The sequence below is a fragment of the Tamandua tetradactyla genome, chromosome 4 (assembly GCF_023851605.1).
Source record: "Tamandua tetradactyla isolate mTamTet1 chromosome 4, mTamTet1.pri, whole genome shotgun sequence".
NCBI classification, from domain to species: Eukaryota; Metazoa; Chordata; class Mammalia; order Pilosa; family Myrmecophagidae; genus Tamandua; species Tamandua tetradactyla.
In genome coordinates, this window is record NC_135330.1 from 37,492,766 (window position 1) to 37,516,580 (window position 23,815).

General features: G+C 45.1%; 1 protein-coding gene across 1 annotated transcript; it reads right to left on the bottom strand.

Moving 5' to 3' along the window:
- Nucleotides 1-89: 89 nt before the first annotated feature.
- On the bottom strand, nucleotides 90-22,033 carry RGS8 (regulator of G protein signaling 8). Its single transcript, XM_077155764.1, has 6 exons — nucleotides 21,964-22,033; nucleotides 19,913-20,040; nucleotides 17,256-17,357; nucleotides 16,371-16,435; nucleotides 1,515-1,681; nucleotides 90-349 (listed from the first exon to the last, which is right to left on the bottom strand). Exons 2-6 carry the CDS (start codon nucleotides 19,936-19,938, stop codon nucleotides 167-169), a joined length of 543 nt encoding a protein of 180 aa, XP_077011879.1. The 5' UTR covers nucleotides 19,939-20,040; nucleotides 21,964-22,033; the 3' UTR covers nucleotides 90-166.
- Between the last annotated feature and the right edge of the window lie 1,782 nt (nucleotides 22,034-23,815).

Here is a 23,815-nt window from a genome sequence, read left to right on the forward strand (position 1 = left end):
GGAGGCTGGGTCGTTCCTTGTAATGGCCTTTCTACCCTACCCCATCTCTAGCCTCCCACACAAATGCCACCACTTTTGAACACCCATGACATTTCATATTAGAATATGGTCTTGGCAGCGAGGGGAAGGGGAAAGCCAGTGATCTCCAAAAGTCCCCATCTGAGGTCTAACTGAGCCTCCTCTGGCTTTGGGACAGCAAATCTAAGTACATTTTGGACCTCAGGAACCTGGGGTAAGAGTCTTTCTCCATGAGGCTGTGTACTTTTCCCTGGGCTTGGTCAAAGCAAGTCAGGGATGGCTCCTGCATGTTCTTTCTCGTGACTTCTCGGGTCTGGAAGTCGATGTTTACCTAGAGACACAAACAGAGAGCAAGGTTACAGGCCCTCAAGGGTCAAGCACCTGGTAGTTGGCCCTCGCTATGTAATAATTACTAATGACAGTATCTTATGTCCATAAAGCGATGCATGCTTTTCAAGTTGATTTCATCACTGCAAGAATGCTGTGAGCTCTGAAGAGTAGATAGTCTGAGTCCCAATTTATAGATAAAAACACTGAAGAAAAGAGATACTAAAAGGCTTGTCTAAAGTGGCATGGAAAGTTGACTACAGAGCAAACCCCAAACTCCCAAATCACCTTCATAATGTCAAGTAAAGGGTTCAATTCAAGCCATGTGTTACTATGGGCTCCCTAAAGTATGCTTTCCCTCTTGTCCTTTCTTAATTACTAAGGAAACAAATGCACTGGGAAGAGAAACTCTGCTTAGAATGCACATCTCTGTTCCAACCAGCATCAGAACAGGCCCACGGCATCCTGGTCAACTGGCTAAAGATCTCAGACATCCCAAGTCAAACTAGAATTGAGAGTAGGTAATGCACCTAAGATTGTAGACAGCTTCTTCTTCCATTAAACCCTGCCAAGTAAAATTCTGTTTTATAATTCACAACAGCAACATATGGAAATTCATTTCCTTATTATAAAGAATACGGATAAGTCTCATAAAGTAATGCAAATAGTTCTAGCTACCCATTAATGAGCCATGACAAATACTGTAATAGGTGCTTTCTCCCTAAAACTCACAGTAGTCTTATAAGGTAAGTGAGATTATCCCTTTTTATGAGACTCAGAGAAGTTAAGTAACTTGACCAAGATCACACAATTAGTAAGTGGCAGAGCTAAGATTGGAACAAGATTCCAAAGCAGATGCTCATTCCATTAAGCCAGGCTGCCTTCCACTGGAAAAATGAACATGACATCTATACTTGCAAAATCCCTGCAGTCACATAGTTACTGCTGACACATTTAAGGCACTGAACAGCTTAAAACAGTCGAATAGAGCTTCTTTTATAGAAGTCTCGGGCTTAAAATGATCATTTTTCATTGAATACAACCCTCAGAATCGGGTGAGGTGTGAGAAAGTCCTCATCAGACCTGGCTCAGACCCCCACAGAGGAGAGACACGTGAGCCAGAAGCCACGGCTGCAGTTCCGACAGAATGGTCGCCACCGCCAACCCACCTCCCGCGGAGCCTGCACGTCCACAAACTCCTCAAAGATCCTATGGGCCTTGGAGACCAGTTTGGTGGTTGATCTGGTCTTCTTGAACTCCTCACAGGCCAACCAGAACTCCAGGTTCTCCTCGCTGAACTCCGTCTTCAAGAAGGCGCGGAACGCGGCCACCCCATCTGTTCATGCAGAGAAAGGCAAACAGGAGCAGAGACAGAAAGAACCTTGAGCTCAAGAACTATAGAAAGAAACGAGAGAAAAGAAGTAACGTAAGGTGGCCCTAATTGCCCAACCTCCACTGCTCCTCCACACTCTTTTGAAGACAATTTTCTTAGACATTCAGAGACCCTCTGAGGCAAGCCAAGCTTCTTATTCAAGAAGCTTAGTGATATTGCAGAGAAAGGTTTAAGATTCTATAGCAATAGCAACTATGGGAAAGCCTGGTCACTTCTAATCAGGCTTCAGTGGACACTGGCTGTCCTTAATGCAGAGTCGGGTATCCCCTGGGTCTACTGGTGGGCCTGTGTTGCTAATTAAGCCACAGGCAAGGCATGCAAGCCCTTCCTTCTCCTAACTCAAATTTACCACCCTGAAAACACACACAGTCTATAGGAAGACCAACTACATGAATCTGCCAATGTCTCAGGGCAAGTCCTTCACCACTACCAGGAAAATGTCTGAAAGCAAAGATTCTACCAAAATTCAGTCAGTAGGGCCATCCTGTTACAGGTAGAGTCATTCCCAGCTTCTTTGAAGAAATTTGGAGGGCTTGTATTTTAATGTTTGACTCCTTGTAACCTTTATTTGAAAAGATCCGGCCTATTAAATTGTATGTGCTAATTAAGATTAATCATAATTTTTCTACCAAATGATTTAATGATTAACACACCCTTTTCTTTTTATTAATCAAAGTCATGCATCATGCCAAACAGAGTTTTCAACCAATATGAGATAAGCACATAGAGTTGGAAAAGGGGATAATGTTTATTGAGAGCTTATGTATCTGTTTAATGATTTCATTTTAAAATAACTTTTCAAGCCATTAGCTTACTCTCCGCTAATTGAATAATAGTCAAAGCTTTTTACAAACTGTCCTCCAAGGAAGGGCAGATTTAAGTGAGATTTAAAAAGTTATTCCTTTGGTTGAAAAGAACTCTGGTTATATATTTTTCTTTTTTCTAAAATTCTCTAAAAGGATGAAATAGATGGCCTGGATGTCTGACGTCCAGGCAATTTGCACGAGGGCAGTGCCCTGGCCAGGGATTGTTCTTTTGAACTGGAGATGCTATGCTGATGTATTAAAATATTTAGCTTTACTTTCCTGAAACATTTTTATTTCTCCTAATAAAAAAGTCATTGTGCATCTCTGATTTTCAAATTTGACTTTTTAATGCCCACACTAGAATAACAGTCATAAAAGCTAAGAACTTTTAATGCAAGAGCCAAGAACTTGAGAGAGTAACAAGTTTTCATGGCATTCCCAAAGCTGAGCTTCAAATCACAAAGGAATTTAAGTCTGGAGGCCTGAACTTAAAGTGTTTAGTAAAAATAGGGTGGCCATGTACTCTACCGTTCAAGCCAGATTATTTTCAAGAGTGAAAGGGGAACTACTGTTAATTACCTGGGGACAACGGCATAAACTATGGCAGCCATAGGTGAGTTACCTTAATTCTAAGCCATGGAGTATGCAGAAAGTAGGAATTTATATAAGGTTGCTTCCCATCAGGCAGGATGGAAATAAATTGTTCCTGTGCCAGGGACGGAAGATTAGTCTTAAATGAGTGATCTGCTCATGGCACCCTCAACCTTCACCCCCACTTTGATTTCAAAACTCCAGGAGGAGGGAGCAGAAACACCAGAAACCCCAGGAATCAAAGTCAGCCTAGAACTGTTTCATGATGATATTTAGGCAGCAATGGTCTGAGAATCATTCTCTCAGCCCAACAGTGTTTTTTTGTAGAATAACTACTAATGTGTAAAGCACTATTCTAGGTCTTGGGATACATCAGAGAACAAATTATAAACCTCCCACCCCATGAATGCTCCTCTTGCCACCTGTCCATACTGTGCCCTCTCCTAGTTCCCCATGGAAGAGATCTAGAAGTTTCCACAGGTCCCAGAGGGAACTCAGAGTTGAGACGCAGCATGCCTGGCAAGAGATTGCCGCTGCTTCTGAAAGGGGGACCCTGTGGCAGAGGCTACAGGTGGAGGCTGAGTGGAGAAAGAGCTGGCGCTGTGGAGACTCAGTGTGCCCAGAACCAAGGAGGGACAGGCTTAGCAAGGGGACCTAGTATCAGTTACAAGAGAAACTAGCAGTGGACAGGAAAAGGACTCAAGGACCACAGGCCAACGGCTGCATTGGGTAGAAAGTTAGTATACCTTATATTCAATGATTTGGTGCTACTAAATTATTAGTTGTGTGGTCTTAGTCAAGTCACTTTACTTCTCTAACCATCTACCTTCTCATCTATGAAATGGGAAGAAGTAAATCAATATGCTTGAGCCAGATATGAGGAGGAAAAGGAAGAGTTGCAGGAGAAGGCTCTTTCAAACTGAGATGTGAAGTTCAGGAGAAAGAAGCTGAGAGAAAGAAGGAAGTAGAAGAAGGAGATGAGAATTTCAGGAAGAGGGAACCACATGAGTGAAGGTTTATCTGAGAATTAAGAAAGTTAATCTGAGTAGTTGCAACTCGTTTGGTAGGACTGGTGTGCAATAATCATAATAGTAGCAGTGGTGGTAATAGTAACAGAGCTAAAATTTATTGAGCCATCTACTGATAAGATGGTCATACACCAGGAGACCTATGAGACAGCTTGAGGGAGAGAAAGATAAGAGTGCTACAAAAGGCCTGAAGAGGACGTTTCAAGAACAAAGACGTGGCCAGAGTGCAGAGTGTTCAACGCTACCCAGAGGTCAAGCGGGATACAGCCTGAGAAGCGGCCACTATATTCAGCCACAAGGATCCACAGCCATCGGCAGCCGTGGAAGGGACAGGTTTAGTAGCATGAAGGCAGCTCTAGCCTTACTGTGATAAGTAGGAATGAGGGCGGATGAGAAGGGAGGAACTGGAAATACTTCATTCAGCTAGCCTTTGCAAAAAATCTGTCAGAGAAGGTAAACAGAGGAATCACAACAGCAAGTCTGGACGGAAACATGAAGTGAGGAAAAGAGATTTTTTTTCTGAGACAGTCTTGAGTACGAGTAAAGGTTGATCTGATCAGAAAACACTTCTTGAGTAGGAGTTGAAGTTCAAGAAAGAAAGACTTAAACTGATATAATGCGGTCCCTAGGAAGGTAGAAGAAATAGGCTTGAGAGCAGAATTATAATGGAGTGGAAGAGGACAGGCTGGGGATGGAGGCAGGGAAGTTTCTAATTTCGGCACAGGAAATTGAAGACATTCCTCTCAGATATTAGCTGGAGAAGGTGAAAGGACCTAGGGAAGGCAGGGTTTTTTCATTTTAATTCATTTTATTTCTTTCAAGAGCTGTCTGAATTAAACGTTTCCATTTCCTCCCTTCTCATTCACCCCTATACTTACTTATCACAGTAAGGCTAGAGCCCACATCACGCTACCAAAACGGTTCCTGCAAAGACACCAGTGGTTGTTGAAGCCTGTTGATGATTATAGTGGCCACTTTTCAGACTATATGTAGCCCAGAGTTACTCAGCTGGCAAAATTAGAGCCGAGATTCCCAGCCAGATCCACAGAACTACAAAGCAATATCTTTGTAGATGTGTTTGCAGGTAGAAGGGAAAGAGCCAGAGAAGAGAGAAATTACAGAGGCAAAAGAATAGTATCTGGTGAAGACAAACTTTAGAAAAAGAGAGACCAAGACAAATTAGAAGGACTTGTCTTCTTCCTTAGAGTCAAAAGTAAAGAAATAGGGGTGCATGAAAACAGAGTGAAATGTTCAGGGAAGGGACACAGATGAGGAAAGTCAAGCTTTAATCTGAATTAATTTGGGATAAGGTCAGAGAGAAACAAGGTGGTCTGCATGCATGTGCTAAGTTTTGGGGACAAAGTCACTAACTCACAGAACTTGCAGTAGTCTAATGTAAAAGAAATTAAACAATACTTTAAAATACTTAATTGTATAATTTCAAGTACAGGGTGTGCTATGGAGGGGACACCAAAAAGAAAGGAGGAGGTTTGGAACAGCTACTTTGAATAAATGAATAGGAATGCAACAGGAAAACCAGCCACAATGGTGAAGGCTGAGACTCCAGTTCCTGGAGAGGCTCATAGCACACCAGAAAGGGAGCAATGACTTTTAGTGTTGTGGTGAACCTATCATTCAAAGATAGGCCCATCAGTTCCAGGCTGGCAAATGAAACTGAAACCTGGAGAACAGCAAAAAGTAGGAACTGTCAATCAGGACATGAAAGAAGGGGAACACGTTAAGTAGGAGATTTAAAAAACAAACAAACAAACAAAAAACAGTGAAGCCAGTGAAGGCATTTAAACCACAGCAAGCATTTAGTGAACGCTAACTTTGGGCCAGGGACTGTGCCAAATGCTTTATGAACCTCATAACATTACTTCTCATAGCAAATCCACAGAACAGGTCCTGATATTTTCCCCATTTGACAGATGATAAAAAATGAGACTTCGAGAAGTTAAATAACTTGCCCAAGTTCACACGGCTAATGAGTGCCAAGGAATGGCAAATTGCAAAGCCTACACTCTTATGAGTGCTAGAGATGGAGCCTAGCGGTGGGATCCCAGGCCTACCTATACCATGGGGAAGAGGCCCATTGCTCGGCTAGACAAGGAGGCCATACCCCAGATGAGGCATTTCCAGGAACAATGGCAGCAGGTGGGGTGGAGGAGACAGGAAAAGGTCACTGAGAAAGATGGAAGAAGGTCTGAGAGTAGAACAACCTAGAGCAAAGGATGGGGGGAAGGCAGCAGAGTGCGACTGAATTACAGGAAAAGCAACTGAGATTGACTCAATGGGGATGGGCATTGGGAGTGAAATGCGGTGAACTCATACCTGCCTCATCATTGTCTGGAAGCTTCCGAGAGGTGGCTGCTGCACCTTGCCAGACCCACCTGGGGTGGGAGCACCACAGGTCTCACTCGGGAGCATCAGTTCTGATCAGAGTTAGGCCAATAATTAGTTCAATGACCTCGAACAACACATTCAAATTTGTTGGGTCTCAGCATCCTCATCTGTAAAGTGAGGGAGTAGGTCTGATGAACCCTCCCAGGTAGAGTTAGTGCTTCTGCTAGGTGCTCTCATAACAACTTAGACAGGCCTGCATCAGCTACAGCCCACTGTTTTCCACTGTGTCTTCATCCTCATCAACACCATCACCATTGCAACCTAGGCCAAGTTCTATACTGTCCAATTTATATGTGCCAACTCCTTAATCTTTACATCAACACTAAGATGAAGACAAAGGTTCTGGAGTCAGGAAACCTGGGCTTGAATCCTGTGTGACCTTAGAAAAGTGCCTTAACATTTCAACACCCAAGTCTTCTTGTCTGTAAAATGGGAATAGTCCTAGGATTTACTGCATTGGGATACTAGGAATATTAAATGAGCTAATCCACTTAAAAGGGTCCAGTAGCTTATTATAAGCAAGCTATAAATGTTAGCTTGTATAGACAGTTCAGGAAAGTGAGACTTGGATCGTTTAAGTTGTCTGTGGTCACTTGGGCAATAACAAGGTGGAAACAGGATTTGCACGCACATCTGCATGACCTGAGAGCCTCCAGAGGTCACTGGGTGGGGGTGGGGGCCTCATATTATCACTTCCTCCAGAAGAAGGGATGAAGGACAGCCCCAAACCAGACAGACCTGCTGAAAGTGTCCCATTGCATGGCAAAGACCCTGTATTGCCCACAAATCTGGAGATTCTCAAGCAGAAAGACAACGGCCATCACCTTCTCTGGCGTGAGAATTGAAGTCATTAGAAAACGAATTAGGTACCACCTGAAATCTGAGATCTGCCTAAACTCTTTCTCTAAGACACCAGTGAGACCCACCCTATCTGTGCTCTTTCACTTTTTGGAAAGAGGTAGAGCATCCTACCCAAGATGCTGTGTGAGCCCCACAGTGCACGTGGGCATATTTTCCAAGTGGCCCGCAACAGTATAACAGAGCATTGCCGAGTGGCCTTGTAAAAATATCTTGTCCTTTTAGCCAGCCTCTGCCCAAAAATGTAGTGACCTCCATTTGCTGGGGTGAGGGTAAGGAAAGGAGCCAAAGTAAAATATGGCACTGGAAAATCGAAGGGGATTTCAAGAGAAGAGTTTGAGAGATGAAGAAGGAGGGGAGAAGGGCCCTGTCCTCACTGGTCTTTCCGTGGGAGGGCCTGGACTTGAGAGGCAGCAGTGTCCAGGGAGCAGATGGCAGCAAAGATGCCCCCAAGAAGATCCCCAAACCCCCGCACAGCTGCCCCACGCCTCAGCCCTCCTCTTCTGCTCTCCCACCTTCTCCCTGCTCCGTCTATCGCCACTTAGCCCCAATCTCTCTGCCCCCGCCTGGCCACCACTTTTCAGGTTTCCAGGGCAGGCACTGAGCAAGGAAGGTAGTGAAGGGTCACCGTACAAAGAGAAACTTCACCTGCAGCAAAGGAAATGAGAAAGGGATGTGGAAGGCTCTGACCCTACAGGAGCCCCTCCTCTTCCCCAGGGCGGATGGGGGCAGCTGTTTTGTGTGCAGACCACTTGCCCCCTCCCCCTTGGCCCACCTTTCCTGCATGTGTGACCTAGCAAAAGGATGTGACTAAAGGCAGCCATGATCTTTTTCTTCCCAACCAGATCCTTTCCTCCCCCTTCCTACTCACCTCCCACTTCTTCCCAGCTGACTTACGGCATGCTCTCTGACTCCTCAGCGTCTTTCCCTGCCCTTCCTCTCTTTTGGTTTCTGGTCTCTGTCCCTTTTCTCCCTGCTCCCTCCATCTTTCCCTTTCCCATTCCCAGGACCCTCTCCTTCCCTTTTGCTTATCCATAAACTGTTCCAAATGTAGGATGAGCATTTATTTCTGAAAACTGCTCTCAACGTGAGCTGCTTTGCATTTGTGGTTACCCCAGACCCAGGACGCTCTCTTCAACCCAGAGGACAGGAGTCCCCCGACCCTAATCCGAGCTAGTCCACCTGGGATCGTGGGGTCCTGGCTCTGACATACCCTAGCTAAGTGTGACCTTGGGCAAGATGCTTGACCTTTCTGTGCTTCAGTTCTCTCATTTGTGAGATGTAGCTGCTAACAGTGCCTACCCCATGGCTGTGGGGATGGGGGCGCTGGCACACAGGCAGTGAGAGCACAAGTAGCGTTTGGGACCATTATCCTTGTACTAGAGTGACAACAGGAGTCATCATGCAGAACATCACATGTCTAATGTCAAAAACCACCCTGTGGGTGATGAATGTTCAGGAAAGTGGAAGAGAAGCAGGAAGGCATGCCCTTTCTTCATTCCATTTCCTTCTTACTTTTCCATTGGGTTTCCTTTGTGTGCCCCTATAGAAAGTCAAAACACTGGATCATTACAGACATTTTGAGATTGGAGTCAACGTAGTGGTAGGGAGGGAAAGGCTCGGGTCCAGAGTTCCTGGAGCAGAATGCTGGCATCCTAAGCATCACAGGATCTCCAAGAACACACGCGTGGCCGCACATGCTGCCTGCTGCCGGAGTCCTCCCTCCCGCTCTTTGATGCACGGTGCTTACATAAGGAAGGAAACTGGGTCACTATGAATGAGCAGTGCAGCTGGTACGGTGAGGGGAGCCTGAGGGAACAGTTCAACGTCCACGAAGCCCTGATTCAACTGGCATTACAGGTGGGCTTGAGCCTAGCTCGGTTCCAGGGCTTCAAAAAACACAAGATTACAGAAAGATGTATTATTATTTAAAAAAAAATCTCTATTTACCAGAATGCTGTCCCAAAGAACAGCATCCTCGTATATCCCTACAAAACTGGAGAAAACAAGCTACTGAATGTGTTCCAAGGTCAGACAGGGGAGAGGAGAGGGAAATGCATTTATAAAATTGAGGATACATATATACTAATAGGGAAATCAAGACTCTTTGATTCAGAACCAAGACACTAATTTTAAATTTGTGATGAGAACAGAGTTGGGATGAAAGTTGTCCTTTTGTGTTAGCAATAAAATAAAGGCATTTAAACAAATAACTGGGGCTAAGCATGGTTAGGTAGAGAACAAACTATTTCCGGTTACTGTCATTTGTGGACAATCAATTGATATGCTAAATACACTCAGTCTTGTGATTAAAGTAATTTTCATCAATACCTTCTATTTTGTTAGTGTATAAATAGCAAAAAGATATAATAGTAGTATGGCTTGGCGGCTGTTAGGGGCTTTGAGCTAGAAAGAACATGAAAGACCCTCTGATCAAGTCCCCACATTGGACAAGAGAAAATGGAGAGGATCTGAGGTTGCTACCACTGCCAGGACGTGGTCGCAGATGCCTCAGGAGAACTGGGTCTTCTGAGTTCTATTCCAGTCTTCTTTCCTGCAGAAGTTGAGTCAAGTAATCAGCACGAAAAAGTAGAGCCTGGATGTGCAGCTATCATAAAAAATTCACTAGACGTTTTCCATTAAAGGGAAGACAAAAGGAATGTGCCCCTGATAAGGCAAAAGTTTAGTACTCACAAGTGACTCCAAAAAGGAAGGAAATATTATAAAACCTCACCCATCAGTCCATATCCCATAAGATTTCAAAAATTAAGTATCAGGGAATATTTGTCTCATTGGCTTGATATAGGAGTACCACAGGGACGTCTCAAAGAGGGAATACACCAGATTCACTTACTGGGCTCTTAAAAACTAAAACCCCGGAGGGAGTCCTTTGCATACACAGGGTGGAAAGTAAGGAGGGGATGAGGAGGGGATGCCAAAAACCTCAAGATATTAAAGAAATAAAGTACTAAATAATTTGAAAATGCCTCACTGGTGATTCTAATACAACCCATTACCTATCCCCATTCTTCAACCTCAAACTGCCTGGGGGACAGGAGAGCCTTCTGATGCCACTGCCAGCATATGGGAGGTGTGAAATGCATGTTTTCTTAATGAATTTACTGTTGTGTTTAATCAAAAATAAAAATAAAAATAGCTGTCCTTAACTGACTCCCCATGTACAAGTCATTGTAATATCCATAATCTAACATCTCACATCCATAATCACATTTACTCCTCACCACAACGCTCTAAAGTAAGTCTTATCATTCTTCTTTTATAGATAAGGAAAGTGAGATGTATAAAGGAAGGTCATTTGCCTAAGGTCCCATCACTGGTGACCGAATGGGTTTTAGAAGCCTGTTCAATTGCTTTCATTCAAACCCTTTTCAACAAGCTTTTAACAGTTGCCTAATATATTTACAGTCACACCTTCTATAAAGGCTGACTGCACCCACATTCCAGGTTGCAAGTAAAAATGATAACAACATGGAGATAATTGCAAGGAGAAAACGTTTCTTTTACATCCATCTCTAATTTACGTAACTCTTTCTAACCCTCATCCTCAATTTACCCAAAAAGCATACTTGGCGCATTGGTTCATTTTTGGTATTGTCAACTGCGGACACCTGCCACCATACCTGCTACACATGTGGAATTACACAGGTGATGAGCCATAAAAGGGACATGCTGCCTGAGACCTTTAGAAAGCTGCAACAGTCTTTAGCGTGCTCCCAAGGAAAGCAACAAACCATCTGCCCCACCAGGATTTTCTAGAGTTATGAGTTTACTTACTTGTGTTTTACAGCAGTTCTTCTCAAACTTTGGCATGCATAAAAATTGCTAGAAGGCTTGTAAAAATGCAGATTCCTGGGCCCCACCTCCACAGATTCAGATTCAATAGGTCAAGACAAGACCCAAGAATCTGCATTACTCACAAACTCCCAGAAGCTGCTGGTGCTGCCTTCTTGGGGTCACACTTTGAGTAGCACTGTTCTAGGACCTTTTGCCTTGAAGAGGGATGTAGTAAATGGAAGCCTAATTGTTGAACTATATATTCTAGAGCTGAAATCCATTTAGATGAGTTATTTAGGCAATTTAATACACGGATAAGATTAGTGTTTGTTTGTTGGTTTTGGGTTTTCCACTGGGTTGCTGTGAGTCCAGGTCAAATTATTATGTTTTTCTGTATCTCCACCATTATGCCAGAGGGGGTTAATTTCTAAAACATAAGCCTTCTTTATGGGTCTCTGTTAAGGGTTGGATTTTGCCCCTGAAACAGATATGTTGACATCTTAACCCCCATTACCTGTGACTATGATCTTACTTGAAAATAAGAGTCTTTACAAATGTAATTAGTTAAGGTAAGGTCATACTGTCCTAGGGTAGGCAGTGGATCTAACGACAGATGTCTTTCTAAGAGGAGAAGTGACAGGCATAGACAAAGACACACAGGTGAGAAGTCCACGTGAAGATGGAGGCAGAGATTGGAGTGAGGTGTCTGCAAATCAAGGGACACCAAGGATTGCCGGCCACCACCGGAAACGAGGAAGAGGCAAGGAAGAAGCTCTCCTCGAGCCGTCAGAGACACGGTCCTGCTCACACCTTTGATGTCACATTCCGGCCCCCAGAATTGAGAGAGAATAAAACTCTATTGTTTTAAGCCACGAAGTTCATGCTACTTTGTCAAGGCAGCCCTAGGAAACTAATTACAGTCTCCTTTTCTCTGAGATGGACACTAACTCTACAAAAGCAAAATAGCTTTTCAATTAGTACTCTTCCACTAAGGTAGCACTCACTGGGCCCACCCAAGACAGGTCAGCATAGCCCCTCCATGCAACAACAAAATAAGGTGCAAACAACAAAATACAGCCCAGGACAAACAGTTGCCCAGAGTGAAGGACTCTGTTGTCCAGCTGCGGGCCAGGATATAAGAAATGAGAGAAAGGGAGAAGGAACCCTGTCTTACACCTTCACCTTAAAAGTGGGATGAATCTCTATCCATTTATGTATGCCCAAGAAAGAATGAAGGAAGGAGGAAGAAGGGAGGGAAGGAAAAGAAAGAGGGAGGGAGACTTGAGTCTGAGTTAAGGACTGATAAATAAAAGCTGGATAAATACCAAGTATGTGCCCAAACCTCATGAGAAATATAGGCAGACGGCACACAATTTGGTGACTGCCTTCTGATGTCCTGTCAGGAAAGATCTCCCATATACCGGGAGGCTTGTCTCTCCAGGATGGAGACACAAAGGCAGAAAGGCTTCTGGGAACGAAACATCCCATCCTTGGGAGCAGAAGACACATGCAACTCACAGCCACCAAATCTAATTGTCATTGGAGCAAGCAGAGGAAAAGATGCCAAAAGAACACACATTAGAAATCTTTCCTCCATCGAGTAAAGCCTCTGGCAATTTCATTTTCTATTTGTAAGTTAAAAAAAAAAATCACACTGAGGAAGTGATTATTTCCCAGAGCTCCGTGGGTGCTCTTCAGCTTTGTACCACGTTTGTCAACAAATGTGATTGGGAATAAAACTGCTGCAAAGATTTGCCTGCCAGATATTTTTATTCTAAGGTTTAAAAAATAGCAAAGTTGCTTTCTCTTTTCTTGAGATTTGAACCCATTATCTGTTCTGCACAGTGGGACCTGCCAAGAAAGGGGAGCGGTTTATATAACACAGGCAGGCATCTTACCCCTCTTCTGGTAGCGCGAACCGGTTCCGCTTTGAAGGGGGTTTACATAACCTGGCAGGCGGCACTGAGTAAAACCACCTCCCAGATGTGATTGTCGTGCCTCGCCGGGGCGTTTGTGGCAGACAACATCCTAGAACAAGGGGTACAGCTGGATCCAGCCTCTGAGAGGTCCTGCTCCAGATGCTTCGTTAGACAGATGAGGAAGCAGATTTTTCCAGAGACCGAGGGACTCAATCAAGGCCACCCAGCTATCTAACAGTGGAGCTGGGTCACAATTGAGAACCCAGGTCTGACTCTCATCCACTGCTCTTCTTTGTGCAAAACGGTGCTCTCCAATTAGATGGAAACTATGCTCTGAACTAGAAGCACTCCTTCTCCTCTTAGATCTGTAAGCACGTCCAGTGTACACAAGATAGAATTTTAAGAGGTGCTCCGAACGCCAGAATTCTATCCGAAAGCTTGTGCCCAACTAGCTCTGCAGTCAGTCCACTGTATTGTTTCTTGGATTATTTGTGTGTGTGCATGTGTGCGTGCGTGTGTGTGTGTGTGTGTGTGCATCTTCTCCAAAGGCTACACTTTCCTCCAGTGGTGGTGTCCTGTTCATCTCTGTGCTCCCCTTTTCCAACTGCCGAGCACAGACTCACAGATTTTGTACATAATAAACACTCAGTACTTTTTTCTTTTTTAAGTGAGTGCCCAAAACACTCACGCAGCGCAAGGATGGCAGAGATGCTCTATAGATTGAGAATAGGAAGAAATATAAGTACCTGGGTATCCTGAAACTAGAAAACTTAGGGAGGACAGCTGCTGAGATGTGGAGACTAGAACGCTAGACTCATTCTTCTAGAGCCCAGTCATTCAGTGATTCTTCTCTAATTTTTAGGACACTTTGTTGTCTTAATTGAACGACCCACACACCTCTGATCAACGGCTGTCCTTCCCAGGGGACTTGCATATGCACAATCTCTTTGGAAAAGCTTAATCAACCCTAATGGAGTCACAATACGAACCCAAATTAATTAGACTGTTAGGAAGTTGTCAGCAGCCTTCAAGGCAACCCGGCTCTGACTCCTTCATAGCCTTCACAAGTTCTAAAAGCTGGAAATGCTGCCAGTGACACCTGAATAAAGACCCCTTTCTTCTTAAGAGATTTTTACTCCCTTGGCTTTTTATTTCCTTACTAAAAAGAAGCAAAAACAAAGCATCAGACTCCAAGCAGGATCACAGAACTTCAAAGTTCAAAAAACCCATTTCTGTAGTGGTTTTACAAAGAAGCAGCCTGGTGTCAGGTTTGCAGAATCCCCGTTTCCGAAAAGCCTTCTTGCGGTCCTAGAAACCAAAGGCAGCCCTCACAGAAGCAGAACTGAGCGTCTTTAGAGCTGAAAGTCATTGAATCAAACAAATGAAATTAAACCTCTTAAGTCTCCAGGTCTTGCCACTGCAGCAAACCAATTATACCCCAAGCTTCCAACCACTAATTTCACCACCATGAACTCTATCCACAGTGGCTTAATATCCATAATTGGCAGAGAAATTTGTCACCTTATTTTCAATGCACATTTATTTTGCATTTGATTAATAAAAACATCATCTTTTTTTAAATGCCGCAATATCCTTACAAAACACCTGTGAGTCGAGGACCCCAAATTATCTGAAAGTGTCCTCATATTAAGTTTCTCATCTCCAGTGACAGGCAACAAGCAAGTATTTCTATCCCCATTTTAGAATGAGGAAACAGCCTCAGGGATTTGAACTAAGTGAGTCAGTTGTGAGGCTGAAATAGAAACCAAACTTCAAGATGACCTTGAATCCGATCCAGCCAGGAAAGAAGGTGTGCATTGGTAGTGACATTTGTTTAGCCTCCTGAGACTCTGAATTAATGTCAAAATAGCCTCATTAAAAAAGAAAGAAAAAAGCATTTCTTTCAAATCCTTAATATTCTTGTATGTCTGCCATTACTCTGACAAATTCACTACATGAGCTTACTGTTTGGTGTACAGCCATATGTTATATATGCTGTATCTACATGGTTTATTTTCCTTCCTAAGTATAATCTATAGAACACTAAAATGACTATTTGTCTCACAAAATTACTCGCTGCAATATGCGCTTATTCTTAGATATTGCATTTTCACTTTGAAATCTACTCGAAAGCATTTGTTCAATAGTTTATTAGGATCAGGGGAATGATCGGGGAACTGCTCATCAAATTGAAAGCAAAATCACTTCTAAAGATATCTTCACAGACTCTGTCAAGGCCACCCAGCCCTTTTGTAGCAGAGCTGGGCCAAAATCAAGAACACAAGTCTGACTCCCATCCAATGCTCTTAACTTAATTGTATAAAAGCATGCACTCCTATTAAGCGCAAACAGTACTCTCCGCTAAAAGCAGCCCTTCTGCTCCCAGATCAGCTAGGACTTTTAATATATACAAGATGGAATTTAAGAGGAGCACCAAATGCCTATTTAAAAGCTTTTCTCTTCAGAATACCCCTCTTTCTTCCTTGCCTTTACTCTCCCACCCTCACATAATTTGTGCCTCTAGGATTTCAAAGCCCAAAGAGATTGGACTTGTTCATTGCCAGGAAAAAACAAGAGCTGAAAGGTTTGACCATTGTCAAAGTAAGCTCCCCACACTATAATACGCGGGACAACTGCTTCTGCCTTCGTGGAAAATAAAGTGCATAAGAAATGAGGAAGGGAAAAAATGAAAGAGCAGGGGATGGCAGAAGTTGGGCTCTAGCAAAATTTATGCCCACTCAGAAATTGGAAGGTGTAATGCAACTAGGGAACCATAAACCCTCAAAATAAAAAGCAGCAACACAACTCCCAACCCAGGCTTTCTGTTCAGCATCAGCTATGAATGATAAGATGCACAGAATATTCATTTGCTTGATGAGTGACCCAAGGCCCTCCAGTGACTTGAGGGGAGCCCTTTGGAGTCATAAACCTGGACTGTCTCTCATCCACTGAGTCCATCATTTCCAAGCCTCAAGCTGAACTCTCTCTTGTTTAAACTGCTGACAACACGAAGGCTTTGTGAGACTGTACTTGGAACCCTGAAACCAAAAAAGAAGGCCCCCCATCTCCCTGCATTTAAATGAGGCTGCATTTAAGGTTGTCTGAATGACCCTCTATGCCCTGTGTGTCTGGGTCACCTAGCAAGCATCAGCCTCACGGCAGGCATTTGGTGAATCTTTTACTAAATGGATGATTCCCCATGACATGACGTGACCTGAATTCTACTTACACTTATGGGAGAGAAGCACATCAAAGGAATCTGCCCACCTCGTAGCTTCTTCTGTGGATAGTCTCCTAGGAAAGAAGAAATGTCTCTCTTTATTATTTCTCAGATGATCTCCTCTCCCCCAGTCACCACCAAGATTCGCACAGAAGAAGAACTGGGATCCATAGAGGGCAGATGGAGGTTATTCCCAGATTCCTACTATTCAGTCACTTCTAATTTGCACATCCTTAAATAAATAATGGGATAACCTCAGGAAATCCCAGGGAATTGAGTAGATTGGTTTTCAGTCTAAAGAACAAAGCTCAGTGCATGATTTAAAGATGTCAAGACAGCAATGGAAAGAAGCTGGTCAGGCAGTCAGAAGAATTAGGTTCTGTTCCTGACTCTATCTCTTGCTGTCACCTTAATTTCTTCACCTCTGAAATCGGAACAAGAACATCCATTGCAGAGCTGTGTGAGGGTTAACTGAAGGGATATTTGTAAAATCATTTAAGACAGCACCTGCACAGAATAGGTGCTAAATCCAAATTATCCAAGCCTGAAACAGATTTTTAGAGTAGGTTTGAATGTTTGTTTTTAAACTGAGAGTTCAGATTGGCAACTAAATAGAACCAAGAAATATTCTTCACTACCTGCAGCTCTGAAGAGTAATGGATGATAAGGCTTTCTTGAAATGAAAAGGAGGGTCCCCATTCTGAGGTTGTTAAACCACAAGTTTTGGAAAAGAAAATAAACATTCCTTTCACGCACATTCAGGGACACAAAATGAGCTGCCATGAGGTAGGAATTCATTGTCACCTGGCCCATCTGGTCAGTAACTCATGGGAGGACAGAGTTATCGAGTCCCTTGGGGGCACCCCGGGAATGCCGTGTAGCCTTACTACTCACTTGAGAGCTCGATTGGGTTTGTCAGGAAGAATGGCTGTGAAATCGCTACATGAATCTGATTTATGAGACAGGCATCCCAGTCGAGTCCTCATCCCTTTGTTCCTGAAACCAAGCACAGGGGTAGAAGGAAGGGGAAACTGTCATGAAAACAGCTGTCAGCTCTCTACAGGGCTCCTGGAACAGCTGCGGCTGGAGCAGCCTGCCTGCACCCCCAACTCCTTCTCCCAGGTGGCCCCTGCCCTGAGGATTTCACGAACAAGAGGAGAAAAAACTAGAAGATCGAAGGGTATACTCACTTCATATCTTGGACTATAGGAATAGTAATAAGTACCCTACTCCTAGAGGCTTAGTGCTTTTTAAAGCTGACACGGGCAAGTTGATGGGAAGTCAGTGAAGGTCATTAGCTTGGAAGAATTCCTGAATTAAGATTCTTTGTTGGAAAAGGAAATACAGTGATGACAAAATAACAATTTGCATTTCGCCCTCCCCGAGGAGGGCAAAGTAGCAGCAACAGCAGCAGCAGCAGCTTCTGATTGCAGAATTGCCAAAGAAGTACCCACATGAAGAGCTGAGGAATGTTTGCATAATACAGGGGCACATGTCATAGAGTTTCAGAGCACTAAATATGGGGTTTCAAGGCAGATCAATTCTGCGTCAGCTTCTCCCCATTGAGCCAACAAACCTGATTATACATGGGAATGGCTACAGACCAGCAAGAATCGGTGCCTGCAGATGCAGAGAAGAGCAATCAGTACACTCTGCAATTAAGAACCGGTGTGCAGTTTCGTCAGTTCTTACACTTCCTTAACCGTGCCCTAGGATTCCTAATCATATTTTAGCATATTTAAAATTTTAACATGCATGTTTAAATTTCTTCCATTTTTAAATTTTCCTAAGGGCCATAGAAGACACTTATAATCAGGATACCAGACACACACCTGTTGTAGAGGACCCAATGAAGGGATTATACTAAGGTCTCTTTCTGATTCCAGTCCCCATATTCCTTTAACCACCAGCCAGCAAACTGCAACCCGTGGGCCAAATCCTGCCCCGAGCCCCTGCCTGTTTGTGTAAATTACTGCAAATAATGTATTATGGGGACACAGCCACACCCATTTGCTTACATATTGTCTAAGGCTGCTTTCAACTACAAGGGCAGAGCAGAGCAGTTGACAGTCTGAGCCTGAGAGACCATACGGCCCCGCAAAGCCAAAATGATTTACCCTCTGGCTCTTCACAGAATGAGTTTGCGGACCTCTGAACTTTAACCATGGCAATACCTCCTGGGAAGGGCTAAGGCAACAGGGAGGCATTTGGTGTAATCAGATCAGGACTTAGTGGTGATTTATAGAAGGGGACCCCCCCATCCATGCACCCATTGCTGACGATTTGCGCATGGAGATAGTACTAGAAGCTGCCCTTATTCTCCATGTTGAAAGGAAGTCCTTCCAGCCTGGCTTTCCCTTCCTTTTTCACAAATCCTAGAAGGGGCGGGCAGGGAACTTAGATGAGATCCAATTCAATCCCATTCTTTTATTTCAACTGGGTTTTCATCCCTGACCCTAAGTGATTGTCCTTCTTCCCTGAATGTCCGCTGGGATGATGCCACATTGGCATGGATGGACAACGGGTGTTTTTGTTTTGCTTTTTGTATTCCACAGCCCATCTCCAAAGAGTCTTTTAGGGCCAGAACATTTGAGCTCCCAGTAATGGCTCTTCTGCAGAAAACTGGGCCTGCATGTTCTGTGCTCCTGCCTCTCATCTCAGCCAAGCCGCACTGTGAAGCCATCTATTTCAAAGCATCAGCTGTGGCCAGTCTCGCTCTGGAGGCGGGGAACATCTAATGCATCTGCTCTCTCTTACAAATCACAGGATGCGATGACACAGCCCGTGAACTCAAGCAAGGGTCCTGCTCAGGCTGCACCATAGGCCAGAACTCAACTCTCAGCAAGTTGGTTCATTTTTCTGTGTCTCAGAATCATCAATCATAAAACAGTCAGGTCACTGCCCCCAAGAAGCAATTAAAAGGACTTTCAAAAAGTGGCAAATTCCTGCCTGCTATTTAACAAGGTTTAGAGGGGCCAGTGTAAAGGGAGTTCCTTGTCACCAGAACAATTGTGATTCTCCCGCATAGTTTGTCGAAATTTTCAACGAGATATTCTTTGGGACAAAATGATTTTTCATTTTCCATCTTATCTAGCTGAGCTCTCAGTTATAAATATGTTAGGTCTGAAATAACCAAAGCAAATGCAAGAGCCAAAGGTCAAAATTACATTTTTTTTTTTTTAGAAAACGAGGCTGGCTTGTCCTCATTTTTCTTCTCCCCGCAGCTCCTGTCCCAGTAAACTCATAGAGGTGCCTAAATGGTTCAAGACGAGCTCATGCACAGTCCTTCATCCCAACCCATAAGTCATTGCCAAGGCATCGCACCAGTCAGTGGGAGGCTTGGAACGAAGGCAGTTCCTTCTTGCAAGGCCACAACTTTGCAAGAAACACACCAAGTAAGAAGACAGCACAAGAGGAAGCCTAGGGGAAGGGACGCAGGTGGATCACCCATGGAATTCGAACGCTTGGGCCAGGCTCAAGCAGCAGGGGAGGTGGGAAGTTGGAGAAAAGAGGAAAGGGCAGGGCAAGGAAACAGCTTATTGATCAGTTACCTCCGTGGCATCAGTAAGGCAGCCATACAGGCATCCACTTATGGTTAACCCTTTAGCTGGCTTGCAGGGGCGTCAGGACAGGAGATAAGACTGCAGGGCAGAGGGCTTGCCCTTTCACGTCCTCTCACCTAAAATCAAAGAATCTGCTGTAAGGGGGGGGGGACCCTCTCTTATCTGACTGCACTAGATAGACCCTCTCAAATGGCTTTCCACCATAGGAACCCCCACCACCACCACCAGCGCACACATACACATCCCATTCCCTAAAAAGGTCTACTGCACCTCAGCAGGGGGTTCTGGTCGGTGAGAGACCAACCAAGGACTGATAAGAACAAATTGTTAAGTAGCTTCACAGGAGCTGTCATTTCTCCAACCCCAGACATCAACGGTAAAATGGGACATGTGCCCCAGGGAAAGGATGAGTCTGGCACACCAAAAATTACCACGCCTCTCTCTTACTAGAGAGGGGGCCCAAATGACCAGCCAGCAAAGGGAGAAAGGGGGCTGGGCGGCGAGCGCTTGCTCTGAAATGATCTGATTGGGTGCAGTTCTGATTTTGCCTCCCTCCGACTGTTCCAGAAGGTGAGAGTGTGTGAAGCTTTGGGGAGGCGGGAGAGGGAGGAAGGATGGGGAAACTCCAACGGAGGCTTGCCGGGCCCTGTCACCCCACAGGCTTGTTCCTGTGCAAGGAGCACATGTGCAGGCTGAAGAGATGAATATGCAAGCCTCTCTTTCTTGCTCATTGGAGGCCACCGGACCTTCCTGAGCCCGGGGACAGGCCCGTTCTTGACCCAGAGCAGGGAGGGACATCAGGAAAGGGGACACGAGGTTGAAGGCTGATTGACTTACAATCTCTCTCTCCTGAGGGTCCCATTCTCTGTGCTTCAAACCCTTTGTTCCCACAGAAGGTAAGCGATGGGGAGAAACCCGTGAAGAGATCAGCCTATCCATAAAGGGGATCCCTGGGGAACTGCACACCAAACACAGAATCGCTTTAAAGGAAACCTAATTTAGATAGAGAAGGCTCCTCCTGTTGGAGCTATGCCATTTAAGTTATTTTGATATTACCCTGAACATTTCACAAATACTTTTAAAAATTACTTCTTTGATAATGCTATAATTAATAAAATGAAGAGGTGGCTTTGTCAAACCCTCCCCCAAATCAGACTTTTTTGCAAAGGTTCCTCCTCAGGAGACTGAGCACGGATGGTGTTGCCTAACAGCAGGGGTGCCTCCTAAAATCTTTGTCCTAACCAGGCCCACGCCCTGCTTGCCCAGTAGTTAGGGAATCAAAACCCTTTACTTCTACGGGGATCCTCAGAAATCATGTTTGGGGCACCCAAGCATCACTCTCTCTGGCTTGTGGGATATAGCCCCCCCTAAGGAAGAGGGACTACCACACCCGGGTCCTTCAGTTCCTGGGAGCTAAGCAGACCCAGGGACTGCTACTCACAGACTGAGCAGAGCAGACAAGGTCATTTGGAGCCGGGGATCCCCGCGTCCTCACTCTCCTCCCATCCCCACCATCAGCCTGCACTGGTTGCCTGCTTCTCTCTCTTCCGGATCTAGCCCTGTCCATCGCTGCCCCTCAGACCCCCCACCATCTCTTTGATGAGCTCAGCTTTGGACTCCTTTAAATAAGAATCAGCAGTACACTGTGACCCCAGCTTCCTTGTCCATCCCAGTGTCTCGGGCGGTTCTCCCATGTGGCCCTAGACTCATGGGGCACACAGTTTGAGATTACCCAAAATCCAGAAGGCCAAGGACATGATTGCACACACAGCCCATATGCTCTTGTGGGTGGGTATCAAGTTATAGGTGACTCTGGGGTGGAAAGGATAGGACATAATAGAAAAGAGGATACTTAAAGAAAAAACAAAGGTTAAAAGCTAAGCGCAAAGATGTATAAAGAGGGGAAGAGAAACTGAGAGCCTCAGAGGGGAGAAAGCAATCAGTATGCATGGAGAGGCAGGTTAATTAAATATGGATAATGCAATCAGCCCACACAGACACCCTGGAGAGGAAAGAGGAAAAGCAAAAGCAATACTCACTGTCTTTGACCAGTCCTCATGGCCTGCGGGTCCCTGCCAACTGGATGATCAGAGAGGCTGCGAGTTAAGGAGCTCTGGGGAAAGAGCAGATTTTTCTTTTAGCAGTCAAATCCTTGGCGGTGAAGGGCCTGTGTGCATGCACGCCGAGGCACATGCAGAGGCACACGCACATGCACAACCCACCTCCCACCGCTTGAGCCAGGCAGCCAGCAGCTCCGCTGAAAGCTCTTCTCTCCGCTCCTCACATCCAGTAAATCCTGAAGCAGCCTACACCCAGCGGGCGGCTCGGCTTCCAGGCACAGTCTACCCGCCCGTCCTCATTGGCGGGATGCAGGAGGTGCCCCCAGCAGAGCTCGCCTGGCACTGCTCCCGCACCTTCCTCCTCAGCCTCACCAACCCGCTTCCCTGCTCCTTTGGCTGCAGCTCAGGCAGAAGTCACCACTACCCAAAGCCGCCTTCCTCTACACCCAGAGGCTGTGCAGAGGGCAGCGAGGCTGGAGGTGTTAACTCCTTCTGGCCACCAATGGGCTGAAAATCAAGTGTCCAGGGTGCTCTCCTAATGAGCTCTGCTGCTGCTAGCTGAAGGCTGGTTGGTGCTCGGGGAGCAGGGAGCATAAAGATCTTGCCCCAGACAGCTGCTGACGGCAGGAGCCAAGCCGAATCAAATCTCCTAATGAGCCAGGAAGGGGGTGGGGGGGGGGGTGGGGGCTGTCTTGCTGGGTGTGATGTGATGTGATAAATGCAGAGAGCAAGAAAGCTACGGGGCAGGTCACACATCTAAATTCCACCCCCTTTCTCCCAATTTCTATCACGCCGCTCTACCAAGCCAAACTGCACAGCCCTGAAATTACCCCCTCTGCCACATCTCAGCTGTCCCCCATACTCTACAAAGGCATTTCTCTCCCTGCCCATTCCCACTTCTTCCCCCCACCCCACCCCAGCGCCAACTACACCCCTCCCCATTTCTTAATGAGACATTTCCACCTCAGCCTCCCCAAACATGCATATTTCCAATTCTGAGCTCTTGCCTCTAACCTGGCTTTTCCTACAGTGGAAATTCACCTCTCTCTCATCCATCACCTAGCAACTCCCCCTACTTGCATTTGTTACAGAGTGAGACTTTTTCCTTTGTTCTGCCCAATCTGCATGGTACTCCTATTTTTCTGGCTTTTGTTTTTTCCCTCCCATCTTCCTTATTCACATAGACCTTCAGACTGACTATTTCAGTCCCAGAAAGAAGAATCTTTGTTTCGTTTGCCCTAGTTCACTGATTTTGCAAATGTAGTCCCTGGACCAAAAACATCAACATCACCTGGGAAGATGCTAGAAATGCAAATTTCCACGCCCCACTCCAGACCTACAGATTCAGAAACTCTGGGTATGGGGTCCAGCCCTCCAGAACCATCACACGATTCTGAGGCATGTGAAAGTTTGAGAACCACTGCCCTAGAATAAAGCTTACCTTCTCGTCATTACTCTCTTGGCCTCTAAGGCTGAATCTCCTGCTCCCACTCAGATACTAGCTCCAAATATGCCTCGCCTTGTTGCAAGTCATTTTGAAACCCAGAAGGCAGTATTTTCTAGAGGCAGCAGAAATTTTTACAGAAAGTGATGGCTTTATAATAAAGATAATAGCTTACATCTGTTGAACCTTTTACAATGTAAAAGACATTCCTGTGGCAATCCCATACCACAGTGGAAGACGGTATTATTATCCCTGTGCTACAGAAGAGAAACTTGAGGCTAGAAAAGGTCAAGTACTTTTTTCCAAGTAACACAACAAGTTAGAGACAGCACAAGGACCAGAACTTGTGTCTTATGATTCCTACAGCAGAGCTTTTTCTACTACGCC